The 15,834-nt window shown below is 40.7% G+C and overlaps 1 protein-coding gene across 2 annotated transcripts in view; it reads right to left on the bottom strand.

Moving 5' to 3' along the window:
• LIN52 (lin-52 DREAM MuvB core complex component) overlaps positions 1-15,834 on the bottom strand; it is an 890,573-nt gene that overhangs the window by 679,166 nt on the left and 195,573 nt on the right. For both annotated transcript variants that reach the window (XM_044074726.1, XM_044074725.1), the window contains exon 3: positions 809-846. In XM_044074726.1, the coding sequence (XP_043930661.1) occupies positions 809-846 (38 nt within the window). The remainder of the gene's footprint in view (positions 1-808; positions 847-15,834) is intronic.

The raw sequence follows: 15,834 nt of genomic DNA, 5'->3' as shown, positions 1-15,834 counted from the left end.
TCATCCCAGTCACCACATCAAAAGCTTAAGAGAACGAAAGAATGATACTGCAGTTTATCTACTTTGAGTGCCAAACAGCATTACTGTGATTCCTGATAACAATTAAGATGGCTACAAATGGCCTCATTCTTCCACTACATCTGATTCTGTAGCACCCTGTCTGTGTTTTGCAAAAAGTCATACATATAGAGTTGGGCAGCATTAGAACTTGATAACTTCCAACCAGATTTCCACATCTCAACATGTCCACCAACTTAACATATGTAAAATTACCTCCAAAGTAGACATAACAGACATATATATATATATATATATATATATATATATATATATACAGAGAGAGAGAGAGAAGGCTCGGTACACACACACACACACACACACACACACACATATATATATATATATATATATATATATATATATATATAGAGAGAGAGAGAGAGGTACCATGTGTATCAGCATGGGCTCGGTACATACATACAGAAGAAGCTCTCCTTAGTGTTGCACACAGTGATATTGTTTGCTACAAGTGACTACATTTAGTATAGTGCAGTACAGCACAAAGGATCATGCCAAGCGCACGCTAAAGTCAAATGGCTTTACCTGAACATATTGTTTCTGAACAACCTTAAATGCAACACCTGCCCTGAGGTGTAGGCAGGGCACATTTGGATCTGATCTACTGTGTGTGCATCTTTGGTTCAGGGTATGTACTGCACAATGACGCCAATGAACAATTGAACAGATGACACAAGTCAGCCACAAAGCAACAAATGAAAAATTAATAACCATGCCACAAAATACTTACACTTTTAAATGAAGCAGCAAACTCGGCAACTCCAGGGACTGAAAAACAAAACAAAAAAAAAAAAAATCAAAGTTATGAAAGTACAGTTTTGTACCTATCATAAATGTAGATGTTCGAGTGTTCACACTGCTGCAGTCATTACACTTGGGTTATTCTGCAGTCAGGTGGTCCCACAGTCGGCCAGAGTTCCAAAGTCTTGGTCCGGCGTCGGTTGCTGTCGCTTCTTCCCTGACGTCAGTGTGCCAGGGGTATATAAGATGCAGCCGACGCCATTTTCAGTTTTTCTTGCCCCAGATGTCAGGTGCCCCCAACAGGTAGGCAATAAATACTGCTAATGAAATATATACATATAAAATAAAAACAATACCTTCACTTACAAGCAAATACACCACAAAGGTTGTATAGGATAGAAAGGTATAGATAAGTCCAGCTAGTTCAGCGGGGATGGAGGGAGGGTAACCTGGACTGCAGCAGTGTGAGCACTCGAACATCTACATTTATGGTAGGTACAAAACTGTACTATGTTCATCGTGTTACACTGCTGCAGTCATTACACTTGGGTAGAATCCCAAAGCTAAGGTTGGATGGCTGGTCTATAAAGAGTTAGGATTGGCTATGAGGCCTTGCTGAACTGCAGTGGCAAATCCTGCTCTGGATTTAGAGTAAAGAGGCAGGTGGTAGTGCTTGGTAAAGGTGTGCACTGAACTCCAAGTTGCAGTCTCCAAAATTTCCTTGGTAGGTACCCCTCTCAGAAAGGCTGTTGAAGTGGCTGTTGCCCTGGTGGAATGTGGCCTAATGGTATTTGGGACCGATTTTCCATGTTGTGTGTAGCAGTAACTAATACAGTACCCTATCCATTTGGATATAGTCTGCTTTGAGATAGCCTTGCCCTGTGATCCTGCAGCATATGCTACAAACAGTTGCTCAGTTTTCCTGAAAGCTTTTGTTTTGTCCAAGTAGAAGCGTAGCTGCCTGTGTATGTCCAAAGAATGCAGAAGTTTCTCCCCTTTATTCTGGGGGTTTGGATAAAAAGTTGGCAAATGGATGGTTTGGTTAAGAGCCACACTAGATATCACCTTTGGCATAAAGGTAGGGTTTGTCCTTAAAGAAATCCTGTCCTGATGAAAAATTATAAAAGGTTCCACTGCCATTAATGCCTGTAGCTCTGAGACTCTTTGTGCTGAAGTTACTGCCAGGAGCAGAGCTGTTTTTCATGATAAAAATTTTAGATCGGCTGTATTGGCTGGCTCAAAAGGTGGTAGGGTCAGTTTTTCCAAAACGAAATTGAGGTCCCAAGTTGGTGTTGGTGCTCTCTGGGGCGGTCTTATGTTTTTAGCCCCTCTGAGGTACTGCTTTAGCAAGGGATGAGAGAATAAAGGAGGATCCATGTTGTAATGTGCTGAAATGGCAGAGGCGTGGATCTTAATTGATGAGAAGGATAGGCCTCTGTCCAGCATCTCAGTTAAGTATTGTAAAATCTGAGGAATATTTGGAAGAGGGTCAAGGCTTTCCATTTTTCTGAGTAAGCTTTCCTGGTGCTCGGCCTCCTGGCCTCCAAAATGACATCCATAACAGCTTTAGAGAGAGGTGTTGCCTGTTTGACTAATGTATCTGCCATGCAGCCAGGTTTAGGGTTTTGAGCTGACCGTGCAGGATCTGACTGTTTTGTTGAGTCAGAAGGCGTGGAATTTTGAGGCAAAATCCATGGTGGGCCTTGAGCCAAGTTCCTTAAGATAGGGTACCAGTGCTGACGTGGCCAGTCTGGAGCAATCAGGATCATCTGTGGTTTTTCTTGTCTTTCGTTTAGGAGTACCTTTGAAAGGAGAGGCAGTGGTGGGAAGGCATAAACTTTTAGGTTTTTGCAGTTGAACAAAAGAGCATCCACTTTCCATGCTTGTCTGTGATAAGTCCTTGTGCAGAATTTTTGTAGTTGGCAATTCAGTGGGGAGGCAAAAAGATCTATGTCTGGGCATCCCCATTTTTGGGTTACCAGGCTGAAGATTTGTGGATTCAATTTCCATTCGTGAGGGTCCATGATATTTCTGCTTAGATCGTCTGCCAGAGTATTTTTCTTTCCTGGCAGGAATTGTGCTTGCAGGTGAACTTGATACGTTAGAGCTGTGTTTCACAAGGTCATGGCTTGCCTGCATAGGGGATCAGAATGAGTGCCTCCTTGCTTGTTTATGTACCACATTACTGTGGTGTTGTCGGTCTGTAGTAATAGTTGTCCAGGATGCAGAAGGTCCTTGAAAGCTGTTAGGGCATTTTGGACAGCCAACATCTCTTTTTGATTGAAGTGAAGATGCATCTGGTCTGTGGTCCACTTGCCCTGAATGCATTTTCTTGCCATGTGTGCTCCCCAGGCGTAATCTGAAGCATCTGTTAGAGTTTGCCTGGCTGTGGGTTGGGTAAAAGGCTGACCCTTGTTTAGGTGACATGCCTGTGCCCACCATCGAAACTCCTGTTGAAGGCAGGGAATCATTGGTATTACTGCTTCTAAACTGTGAGGGTGTTGAGTCCAAACACTTTTTAGGTACCATTGTAATTTCCTCATATGTAGCCTGGCATATGGTATTAGTAGTATGCAGGATGCCATGAATCCCAGGGCCTGAAGAATTTTTCTTGCAGGGAGATGGGACTTTTTTGCCAGTGACTGAAAATATTGAGTTAGTTGAACTTGTTTGTCTGGCGTGAGGTAAGCCATCTGGGCCGTTGTATTTAAGCTGGCACCCAGGAATATAATCTGTTGCGAGGGCACTAGTTTTTACTTCTTTACGTTTACTGTGTACCCTAGAGAAATTAGCAACCTTTTTACAAACGCCAGATGCTGTAGAAGAATGTCTTTTGTCTCTGCTTGAATGAGGCAGTCGTCCAGGTATGGATATATTTTAATTCCTTTTTGTCTGCAAAATGCAATTACTGGTGGCCAGGCACTTTGTGAAGACTCTGGGCACAGTAGATAAGCCAAAGGGCAGTGCAGAGAATTGGTAGTGCATTATACCAGCTTTGAATCTGAGGTATATTCTGCAATTTTGTCTGATGGGGACATGCAGGTATGCCTCTTTGAGGTCCAGAGTAAAAAGCCAAGCCTTCTTGCCCAGCATGGGTAGAAGCTGCTGTAATGTCAACATTTTGAATTTTGGAATATCCAGGTAAGTGTTCAGAACTGAAAGGTCTAGTATGGGCCTCCAGGCCTTGTCCTTTTTGGGGACCAGAAAGAGTCTCGAGTAAAATCCTTGTCCCTGTTCTTGCTGTGGTACATTTTGAATAGCTCTCATGTCCATGAGAGCTGAAATTTGTTTTTGTGCCTCTGCCCATTGATTTTGTGGCAGGTCTGGCATTCCTTTTAGCCTTGGTAAAGTATGAAAGTGGAACCTGTAAACCTTGAGACACAATATTCAGAACCCATTTGTCTTGGGTGATTGTTTGCCAGTTTTGAGAAAAAAGTGCTAGTTTTCCCCCTAAGGGGGCTTCCAAAAGGGATGTGCTTGGCGTACGAAGGGGAAAGTCATTGTGACTGTTTCCTGTAAGGTTGAGACTTGTCCTCACCTCCTTTTGGGGTTGAGGTGCCCCGCTGTCGTCGTCTGTTTGAGCCTTGGGGTTGTGATCTGCCTCTTGGGCGTCTGTATCTGCCTCTTTGTGGTCTGTCTGACACTGGAAAGGACCAATTCTTTGTTGGCCAATTTCTGCTAAACCGAGGTGGCTGTACCTGTAAGAAATCCTTGACTGTTTGCATAGATTTAGCTTTAGCCTCCATTTTCTTTAACACCTCTTCTGCCTTAACACCAAACAAGGTATCATGCTGTAATGGAGCATCCAATAATTTTGCCTTAACATGATCAGGTAAACTCTGTTCTTTTAACCAAGCATGTCTTTGAATCACAGAACCTGTAACTGCAGCTCTACAAGAGGCCTCTAAAGAATCAAAACCACATTGCAGAGTATGTTTTCCCACCTGTTCAACTGCATGCAATAAATCCTGCATTTCTTTACAATCAGGAGCTTCTGAGTTTGCAAGCATTTTCTGTTTTAACTGAGCCATTAAATATTGTTGGTACTTAAGCATGTGAAACTGGCAATTTAAAGCTCTTACTGCTGAAGTTGCAGAAGTGTATACTTTCTTCCCCCATCTATCCAAAGCTCTGGAATCTCTGTCAGAGGGCACTGGATTTTTTGCAATGGAAGCCTTAACCCCTTTTGGACCCTGGGAAATAGTTTCTGGATCAGCAGAAGGGTTTTTGTAAAGAAACTTGAGAGTCAGGGACTCTATAATACCTATCTGGCTTGGCTGGAGTAGGGGGCAAAGAGTCAGAAGATAAGCTGGATTCAGAGAACACATCATCCACAATGTCTAGTACAGACAGAATAGCCAGCGGCCTGTGCTGAGGCAATAAAAGGAACTCCCTGAGCCTTTTCTTGGATTCTGAATAATCCTGACTTTCCCAATGGAAATGCTCCCTCATGGCATGCAAAGTTTCCCCAAAGGAATAATCCTCAGGGGGAGAGGCTGAAGGGATAGATTCTTCAGCATCAGAGTCCTCATAAGGGGGTAGAGAGTCTCCCTGGTCTGAAGAGGAATTAGAGGAAATGGAAACCTGATCAGAGGAATCATAGTCTGTATCCTGCCTAGGCCTTTTCTCAGGAGGGGCATGGGAATCCCTGATTAGAGTAATGAGGTCTTCGGCCATTTTAAGCATCTGTTTCTTAGGCATGGAGGACTGTCCAGGAGAATGCTGTACTTGTTTCTTTGTCTTTAATGGTACCTTTGTCTTGGCTGTTGTTTTAATGGTAAGTTGTGAAGGTCTGAAAACACCCTCAGAAGCCGATGCCTGCTCAGCGGCTCCGGACCCATCTGAGGGATTAATTTCCGTAGGCCCAATACCTTAAGTTTCCAGAGGCCTAGTTGTCTCCACGTGGGAGTCAGAAGCGGCCTGTGGCTCTGAGGTAGCGGGTGTCAGGGGTTGCAAAAGCGCCTCACTGATAACCGGCGAACCAGCGACTGGCCTAGAAGAGGCTTTGTCGCCAGTTTTGGACCTCGGATGCCTGTCTTTATCCTTGTCTTTGCGTTTTTTCGGTATTGAGGTCGTCGGTTGATCCGACGGCATAGCATAATTGAACCTTCGGCCAAAGTAGTGCAAAGCAAAATCAAAACGTCTTTTTATAGTGCGTTTGTTAAATTTAGCACAAAACCGACAACTAGTGACGTCGTGATCAGGGCCTAGGCATGGAATACAGTAAGAGTGGAAGTCCTTATGAGGTACTTGCTTCCCACAAGAAATACAATTATTAACTTTTTCTGACATTGGTCTGAGGCAAGAAAAAAGTTTCCCCAATGGGGTACTTAGCTTTATTGAAGACTTCGGATCTGAAATTCGACTTCGAAAATCTCAGAAGTCGGCCGACCGGCACTTGCGAACTGCTTCTGCTTCGGGCACCGTGCAGCAAGAAAGACTGAAGAAAATAGCATCGGCTGTATCTTATATACTGGTAACCAAAAGTAGAAACACAACTCGCACCAAAAAAATTCGAGAAAATCCGGTAGCAATAAAGGCTCTCCTCCGTATACAACAAGCAATAGTAGTTATATTCTCTCCGATATTTCTGGATACAGGCAATTAATTCAATAGAATGAAAATATCTTCTTCTTCTTCTTCTTTCGGCTTTATCCCGGTTAGGGGTCGCCACAGCGGATCACCTGTCCGCACATTGAATGGCAGTGGAGTTTTACGGTGTCGAGTTGCCAGCCCGGCGCCCAACCTTCCACCGAAGGCACACTCACACCCACACCTAGGGCCAATTTAGAGTGTCCAATCCACCTGCAGCATGTCTTTGGGATGTGGGAGGAAACCGGAGCACCCGGAGGAAACCCACGCGACCACAGGGAGGACATGCAGACTCCGCACAGAAGGCACCCCAGCCGAGGATCGAACCGGAGAACCTCTTGCTGTGAGGCGGCAATGCTAACCACTGCACCACCGTGGCCGCCCAATAGAATGAAAATATAATAAATGCAATTTATTAACGTAATTTAAACATACACACAACCAGATTAAGCGCTTTCATCTCCTTCATGGAGACTTCATCAGAATCTGTCTTTAAACAAAACGAACAACACTTAAATAACCATTCTACTAACAAAACTTAATTCCTTATTGGCTGGCCATTTAATTGCTACAATTTTTAACCATTGCTGGTGCAGTGTAAAAACAATATATGCATTCTACAGTAAAATGCATGTACTAGGCAAGAAAACCATACTTTATATACAAAATGGAAATATATACAAACTAATATACTATAAATATATATATATATATATATATATATATTTTATTTTCAATTTATATAAATTATGTTTTGTCTTCTTCTCTGTGCTGGTATGTAATGATTCCCCGTAACTTCTGCATACGAGGGCTGTTGCGCTAAATTCCATATCCTTTTGTCTTTGTTACAAAATTAATAGGTTTTAAATGTTTATATATATATATACATATATTTTTTATATACGTGTTTTTTAAAACATGTATTTTTAGCATATGTCTAGTAACTGTTGACATTCTACTAATTTTATGAATATTTATGAATATTATTGTAATTGGATAAAAATTATTTATTTATTTATTTGTATACAATTTTAAAACGTTTTTATAGTTGTAACTGGTACAAATTCAAGGGTGCCAGATGCTACACACACATATATAATTGTAATAGGTACATTGTTCCTATCCACATGAGACAAAACATAATTTATATAAATTAAAAATAAAATATATATATATATATATATATATATATATATATATATATATATATATATATATATATATATATATATATATATTTATAGTATACTAGTTTGTATATATTTCCATTTTGTATATAAAGTATGGTTTTCTTGCCTAGTACATGCATTTTACTGTAGTATGCATATATCGTTTTTACACTGCACCAGCAATGGTTAAAAATTGTAGCAATTAAATGGCCAGCCAATAAGGAATTAAGTTTTGTTAGTAGAATGTTATTTAAGTGTTGTTCGTTTTGTTTAAAGACAAATTCTGATGAAGTCTCCGTGAAGGAGATGAAAGCGCTCAATCTGGTTGTGTGTATGTTTAAATTACGTTAATAAATTGCATTTATTATATTTTCGTTCTGTTGGATTAATTGCCTGTATCCAGAAATATCGGAGAGAATACAACTACTATTGCTTGTTGTATACGGAGGAGAGCCTTTATTGCTACCGGATTTTGTCACAATTTTTTGGTGCATCTTGTATACCCCTGGCGCACTGACGTCAGGGAAGAAGCGACAGCAACCGACGCCGGACCAAGACTTTGGAACTCTGGCCAACTGCGGGACCGCTTGACGGCAGGATAACCCAAGTGTAATGACTGCAGCAGTGTAACACGATGAACATCTTATCATAATGCTAGATCCTTGCTGTCCATCTCAATGCCTGGTTTATCCACAGTCGTGGTGAATCTGAGCTGGCAACTTTCACACTGATACTTCTCCAGCACTCCAACGCTGCCAACTTCCATGATGCTATGTGGTCCCTTAATTGCCTCAGATCAAGTTTGCCCAGAGCGGAATGCTAAGATGTTCCAGTGAAAGGAGACCAACTGTAAGGCTTCAGGATTAGATCTACTAGGTACATCTATATCAACAGGTGATCATGTTTAACTTGGATAGTGGGTGGACATGGAGACAGATGAAGAACAACTAGGATCCACTGTTATGGCAATTACAAAACTTTCATATCCTGTGTTGTCCCTTTCATCTGTCTTGATGGTTGTGACAAAATCCTCAGCTACTTTCCTCTGCGGTGGCATTTTGGCAACATAACCTTGAGGATGGTAGAACCAAAAGCAGCTCTTGACCTTTGTGCACTCTTGACTACACTGACGCCTCACAAATGTCAGCAACAGCCGAATGTCTGAAAGAGACTGTGAAAACCTCCTTAAGAAGCACTTTGTCAGAGCAATACCAGAGCAGTTACTTTGTATACAGAGTTCTGGGTAATAGCGTCATGTGTGTGGAACACCGTTCCATGATCTGAATAATGAGTCCTGTTCCAGTACTGACTCAAAAAAGATGGACCACTTGTAAACCTGATTAATACTCATGACTCAGATACAACTGAAAGAGATATAGTTGAGTGAGCCTTTGATTTAGAAGGTAACTTTTGTCATTTAGAAGTGCAGATGAAGGATATACAATCCACTAACCATTCACACAAGATTACTTTGGTCTTTGAATAGGACAGCAAATGCTGATCATGTTTCTGAATATATTTACCACAGTGAAGATAGAATCTCAATTGGCAATGCCCATCTAAAATATGTAGGATGCATTCATCTTGGTTAGAATGGTTGGGAAAAAAAAAAACAAAATTGAATAGAGTGGCCCATGGCTATCTCCGAGACTAAAAGAAAGGGTTTGGTTTAAGAGAAACCTTGTCCTTGTGGAAAATCAAGTAGGGCTGTCTGCCATGCCCTCTTCACAACCAGGTCTATCAGGTGGTTAACGGAACAGGCCACCTATGAAATAGATGGGCCAGATCTAAAAGCCTCAATGAACATTTCCTCATCCAGGAAAGGGATGTTACTGGGCCAGTTCCACCTTTGTCTTGTCAATTCCAAGTCTCTGCCAAAATTACTTGGCGAGTGGGAGTGGAAAGAACTCTGCCCTTCATCAAGGTCTGGGTCTTCAATGACAGACTCCTTTTACACTTGCACCTTCAATGCACTTCAGGAAGAGAGCTTTCCAAACAGCCAGATGTGTTCTTGTGCCTTTGTTGAAGGGATGGATAAAGACCTTCAGAGAAGGGCTGCCCCTGAGGCTTATGGTGAGGACTGAAGGCAGCAGACAAAACAGGACATGAGGGTGAAGTAGAAGTATCCCCTTCCTGTGTAGGCTGGTGGGCTACAACAGTATCAATTGCTTTGAAAACTGAGATCAAAGCCAATGGCACAAAGGAAGCCAGCGCCCAAGTTGCCTCAGAGTCCAATGTCAACAAGGGAAACAGAACAGATGGATACACGAAGCACTGGTCATATCTAAGGAGGAAACCAGTGCCGAGGTATGCAGGATCAAAGAGCATGATGCCATAAAAGGACCCAAACGGGTTAGCTTTGAGACCTTGGTGTTGATTATTCAGATCTGGGACCCACTGAGATATGGAGTCAATTGGTCAGAGGAGCTGTCAGAGTTAAATGAGGCCAGTGCTGCATGTACACACAGGGGGATGACCAAGGGAAAACTCAATGCCAAAGCTGATGGGTCCAAGAAGCAAATGCCCAGGAAGATTGGGTGGCTTGCCGTGTCCACCCAGAAAGGAGGAGGAGGAGGAAGATGGTATAACTCACATATTTGTGCCTTCACAAAGGCCCTCATCATCTGTTCACAATCAAAATAACTTATCTGGAGGACCTAGCAGACCTAATGGATTCTGCAGAAAATGGTCTTGAGCTGATGAACCTTGAAAGCTCCTTTTCAGGGGATAAGGAGTTTGGAGTAGTTAATTTTTTTGGAAGACTTACCAGAAATTTTTGGTTCAGTGGCAATGTAAGTTTCCTACTAATATAGCAAAATGGGCAAACTAGAGCAATAACATGGCTGTCATTTTGCTATTATGTCTGGATAAAGATCCTGTGTTGTCTCAGTTGGAGAAGATACAGATATAGAAGATCTGACCATTGCATTAATGGGGCAAAGAGGAGAAGAAGATTCAGAAACCCTGTTTCTTCTTCCTTTTGCCTTACATTGCTTTTTTCTTCCTTTTGTCTGTCCTTATCAGGTGGCTTAGCAGCTTGTTTATCAGACCTTTTAGATAACAGAAGAGAAGAAACGCTAGATAACAGAAGAGAAGAAATGCTGGTCAATCTCCCACTGTAGCAAGAAGCCGGCTTTTCAAATACAAGTTTTTTTCATCAGTCAATGAGAGCTCAAGGGCCAAAACACAATATATGACACACTGAGCATCTAAATGCTCTTGTGCAAGACAGACAACACACTGCTGGTCTGAGTCTTGCACAGGAATTTTGTTTTGACAGTTAAATGTTTTAAAACCTGCAGCCTTTTCCACGGAGATCAGAACAAATTGCAGGAAAAAAGGCACGTTAAACTAATGAAAGAAAAAATAATAGAGAGACTAAAGCTGTTTTAACTCTGTGACGGAAGGCGGCTAATGGACGGAAGTCTGAGAAAAAGTGGTAGGCTCCTAACAAGGAGATAAAGGAATTGAATAAAAGGAATACAAAATTATCAAAAAATCACCAAGTAAAAAAAAAAATGAAAAAAGGTAATGGAAAGGGTAATTCATCACAGAGAAGCAGGTAATAAAACTTGGAAAACTAGTACTTATCTCGTAACCAACGAGGATCCCTGGATACATCGTGTTTGATGCAAAGAGCTGCAAATACGATGTAGAGACAGCACAGTATCATGAGGAATGGCAGAACTCAAGCACTGCAGAAGCATCTGTGTGAAAGTTGCCAGCTCAGATCCACCACAAGCGCGGATAAACCAACCACCGAGACAGACAAACAGGACAACAGGCAACATGCAAATACCCATTGGCATTTAACTTAATAACACATTCAAGTAAAACAGAAGGAAAAAACACAACAATTACATTTCTTCTGAACAAAAGGAACAATGGTTACTCACTGTAAAACACTGCATTATCATCAGGCTACCCTGTAACACTCAGTATGCAGTCAAAAATAAATTCTCTTTTCCAGTTCCAGCTCTGCTGGCTTTTCTCAGATCAAGTCAAGAGCAAAATATTTTTTTTTTTACATTCAGATACAATACTCCTTTACAAAGAGGGATTTGACACAGACTATGAAAAATAAATGAATACTACTCGCAAAGACTTTACAGCAACAGTGCAGTTTTCCTTATATTTACATACAAAAGAATAAAACTAAACATCTCGTCCTTCCACACAGGCAGGAATATATATCCAGCTGGCTTCCCTTTCTAAATGTTTCAGCTCCCTTTCTTCACAGAAATGCCCTCTTGATTGCATTCCTTTTGGTAAAAGGAACTCCATCGACAGTCCTCCTAGGACCTGCTTCATATCCAAAGGTCACAAATCTGCTTTACAATGGGCTTTAAATATCCCTGTGTGCAACTGTCCCTCATTACATCTACCCTATTTGCCTTTTTCTGGGTTAGTAACCTTAAAGGAACCACTGATAACTATATTACATGACCCTTCAGAGCCAGTACATTTAAAGTGGTCCACCACTACTATGCTACATAATATCTCCATCAGCATGGAACTATTGGTTTGAGCTTCAGCAGGTGGGCTGTATACCTAGGAAAGTCCAAATGCATTCAGGTAGCTGTTGCACATTTGATATAGGACACAAAAGCTAAAAGGCTGGAGGATCAATGTCCATTGAGATAGCTTTGGGTTGATATCCTTCTATATTTGTTAGCAGAGCAGCTTCTTCCTCAATAAGTAATAATTGGGGGGCACTTAATGAATAAACACACTCTTTCTATAGCAAAGTAGCATTTCTCAACATAGGTTCATAGGAGATCACTAGGCTAAGAGCTCAACAGCCCTTACAAGCCTAGCCAGTTTTACCCAATTTTCTGTCCCTAAGTGAAAGACAACAAGGGGTTTTGACAATGTTTTATAGCCTGCCTCAGTCCATAAGGGACGTGGGCACCACCCCCTGGAGTGAATTTCCAATTTCCCACCCATTGTTCTAAATTGCACTTGAAGATGGTCAAGAAAGGGCTCTGCTTCATATGAAATGGAAGTCTACTCCAGAAGACACCGGGAAACATATCGGTCTCTCCAGTATGATATATTGGCACCAAAAATTAGGGTTAGATCCTTGGAGTGGGTAACCCTCATGCAGTTAGTTTTGTGAATATGTAACATTTCCATCAGGGCTGGGCCAGAGACTACCTTGTAGGTGAGGCATAGATCACCTCTCAGTAATCAGTAGGAAACTGAATATAGTGATAGTGCTTTTAATTAGTGCACATAGGACATGTTGATTATACCTTGTATTTCTTTTGATGAGAAACATCTGAGGACACCCCAACTGTTGCAGGTGCCTGGTGAGGTACATGCCAAAGGGTGCACACCACTTGATTATTGGTCTGGTAAGGGTCGAGTACAGTGGTACTATGACATCCTTAGATCTGGATGCCATGTCCTTTCTTATAAGCTGGGCCACATAGAAGGACTTCCTCACCACAGTGGACACATGGTGGCCAAATTTCAAATTACTGAGTACCTAGATCTCTCACTACTGGGTCCTCTCTTGGGGGAGGGGGTGCTATAAATGTTGTAATTTGCAGGGGTATTTGACTTCCTAAAGGGTATTATTTTGCATTTCTAAGCATTTGGTGTCAGAGCCTTGTCCTCAAACTAATCATTAGTGTGTGTCAGTCCTTGTTGTACGATATCAAAATCATTTGGGGAGTTAATGATTCTTCCTAACTTTACCTTGACATCTGAAAAGTATATCCCAAACCGGAGGTGGCCCTGCACTAAGCCCTGTGGTAGTAGACTGGTGACTGGCCTCCTGCTGGATGTGGATTCCCCCAATCTAGTAACATGAATCTTATCTGTGAGCAATTTGGCTATCCATTTGGTGACACAGAGGTTTATGCCCAATTTTGTAAGTTGGTCTATAATACCAGAGTGGGGTATTGTGTCAAATGCCTTGGCAACGACAAGGTATGCACCGTCTTATCCTCATCCGTGGCCTTAGTGACCTTTTCAAAGAAGTACACCAGACTGAGCAGGCAGGACCTGCCCTAGATGAAGTCGAACTGGGTTGGGTCTTGAGTCTGGAGATTTCCCATGTCACTGTTAATCAGGTCCAAGATTATCCTTTCCATAGTCTTGCATACAAGGCTAGTCAAACTTACGAGTCAGTAGTTTCTTGGGTCTACTGATGGTCCCTCACCTGTGCAGAGGGATAACTTTTGCTGTTCTTTACTCTAATGGAACAAAGCCTGTTTGGCGACTGTGATTAAACAGATCCAAGTGGGTACACTAAGTCATGTTTCAAGCTATTTAATAGACATCATGGGATTCCATCAGGGTCCACCGATGCCGTGTTTCTAGCTTTAGATAGTACAGTGACAACCTGCGATAACAGGCAAAGGAATCATAGGGGATATTTCATGGGCAGTGACTGGTGGCGACAGGGGTTGAGATCTAAGCTGAATTTATTGGCCAGCAGGTTTGCTATTTCTTCTGGCTGAGTATAGGTAGTGCCATCTACAGGAAACTCAGCACAATGTTGAATGTTTCCCTTAAGATTTTGGACATGACTAAAAATGCTTTGTAGTTATCCTTTGCTTTGGAGGCTATTTTAGTCTTGTATTTAGATTTTGAGGACTTGACTAGTTCATGATTTGCCTGTTGACACTAATGAAGGATGTTTTTCTCAGTTATGCACCCTATCACTTTTTTCTACACAGGAATTTCTTCCTTCTGTTGTATAATCTATTTATGCCAGAAGTCTACCAGGGTGACTTGTTTTCCCAGCTAGACCTGGGTTTAATTCAGTCAGGTACTGCCGTTTCTTTGCAGTTGCTTAAGTGGTTGTACAGGGCATTCGTGTATACTTCTGCAAAGGCTTTTGTGCTTTCAGGGTTAGAGGAGCTTTCAAATTACATATGTTATCACTTAATAGAAGGTAATTTCCCTTGAAAAAATTTGTTAGGGATTGATGGAAGTTCTACCATTACATTTACTTCAAAGGAAATTGATTTATGATTCAATCTTACCAATGAGGACACAGGGAGGGGTGTAATCCTTCCCCATGTTTTTTGAGTACTATTTGGGCCCCTAATGGTAGTGCAAGTTAGCTGTTCCAGAGTATCTGCATTGGCAAAGTCCAGGAATCTCTGGGCCTGCATGTTTAATGGCCATTTATGTTTCCCAGTTTATACACGGATAGTTAAAATCACCCACGACTTCAACAAGTAAATAGGTCTATAAGAGGAACAGAGCTTACTATCTTTATCTTTTTTAAGAATTTGAGAAATTAAGGCGTAATGCCAGGAAAGGGGAATAACTTGTGAAGATCTGATATTTTCAAATACATTAATTGACTTAGCTAACAAAAAGAAAAAAGAGCTAATAATAATTAGCTTAGATTTAAACACAGCTTTTGATTCTATTAGTTGGTCATACTTATTTAACATACTTAAAGAATATATATTTTCTGATTTATTTATCAATCTCATCACTAATCTATATAATACTTCTTATTCATTTATTAAAATTGGTTCTTTTATGTCCAAATCTTTCAAAGTTTCAATGGGTACAAAACAAAGTTGTCCTTTATCCCCTTTACTATTTGCTATTGAACCCCTTGCAAATTCTATTAGATGTAACCATATGATGAAAGGATTTCAAACTGATGAGGAACTCAGCTGTAAAATTCTGTTATTTGCAGACAGTATACTAATAACTACAGGAGACAGAGTCCTCTTTATCTCAAATAATTATTCCTTTAGATTTTGAAAATATCTCAGGCTTAATCTTTAATAAAAACAAAACAAGAACCTTGTTAATCAATAAAATAATTGATGATTTCCTAAACAGTTTTACCGAATTCAACTGGAGCAATACCTATATTAATTATCTTAGAATCGTTATTACACCCTCAGCTAAAAATACAGTTCATACTAACTACACGAACTTAACAAATATAGTCAAACATCTAACAGATGAATGGAATAAGTCCTTTCTTACAATAGAGGACAGACTTATTTTAATAAAAATGATTCTTACAAAATTCTTATTTTATATATAGGCATTAATATTTCTTCCCACAAAAAAATTATAAATAAGCTAAACACTACTCTTCTCAAATTTCTTTGGTATCCTAACAAACGAAGAACATCTTTTGAATGGCATACTAAAATTTGGGAAGATGGAATGATAGCCTTTCAAATATTGAATTGTATGCAAAATCCAATATTATAAACATAGTAACATTATGGTTAAACTTTTCATATTAATCTACATGGAAATC

This window comes from Protopterus annectens, chromosome 6.part0 (genome assembly GCF_019279795.1).
Source record: "Protopterus annectens isolate FY-2018-M chromosome 6.part0, PAN1.0, whole genome shotgun sequence".
In the NCBI taxonomy this organism is placed as follows: domain Eukaryota; kingdom Metazoa; phylum Chordata; order Ceratodontiformes; family Protopteridae; genus Protopterus; species Protopterus annectens.
This window is presented reverse-complemented; position numbering and strand designations above follow the sequence as displayed.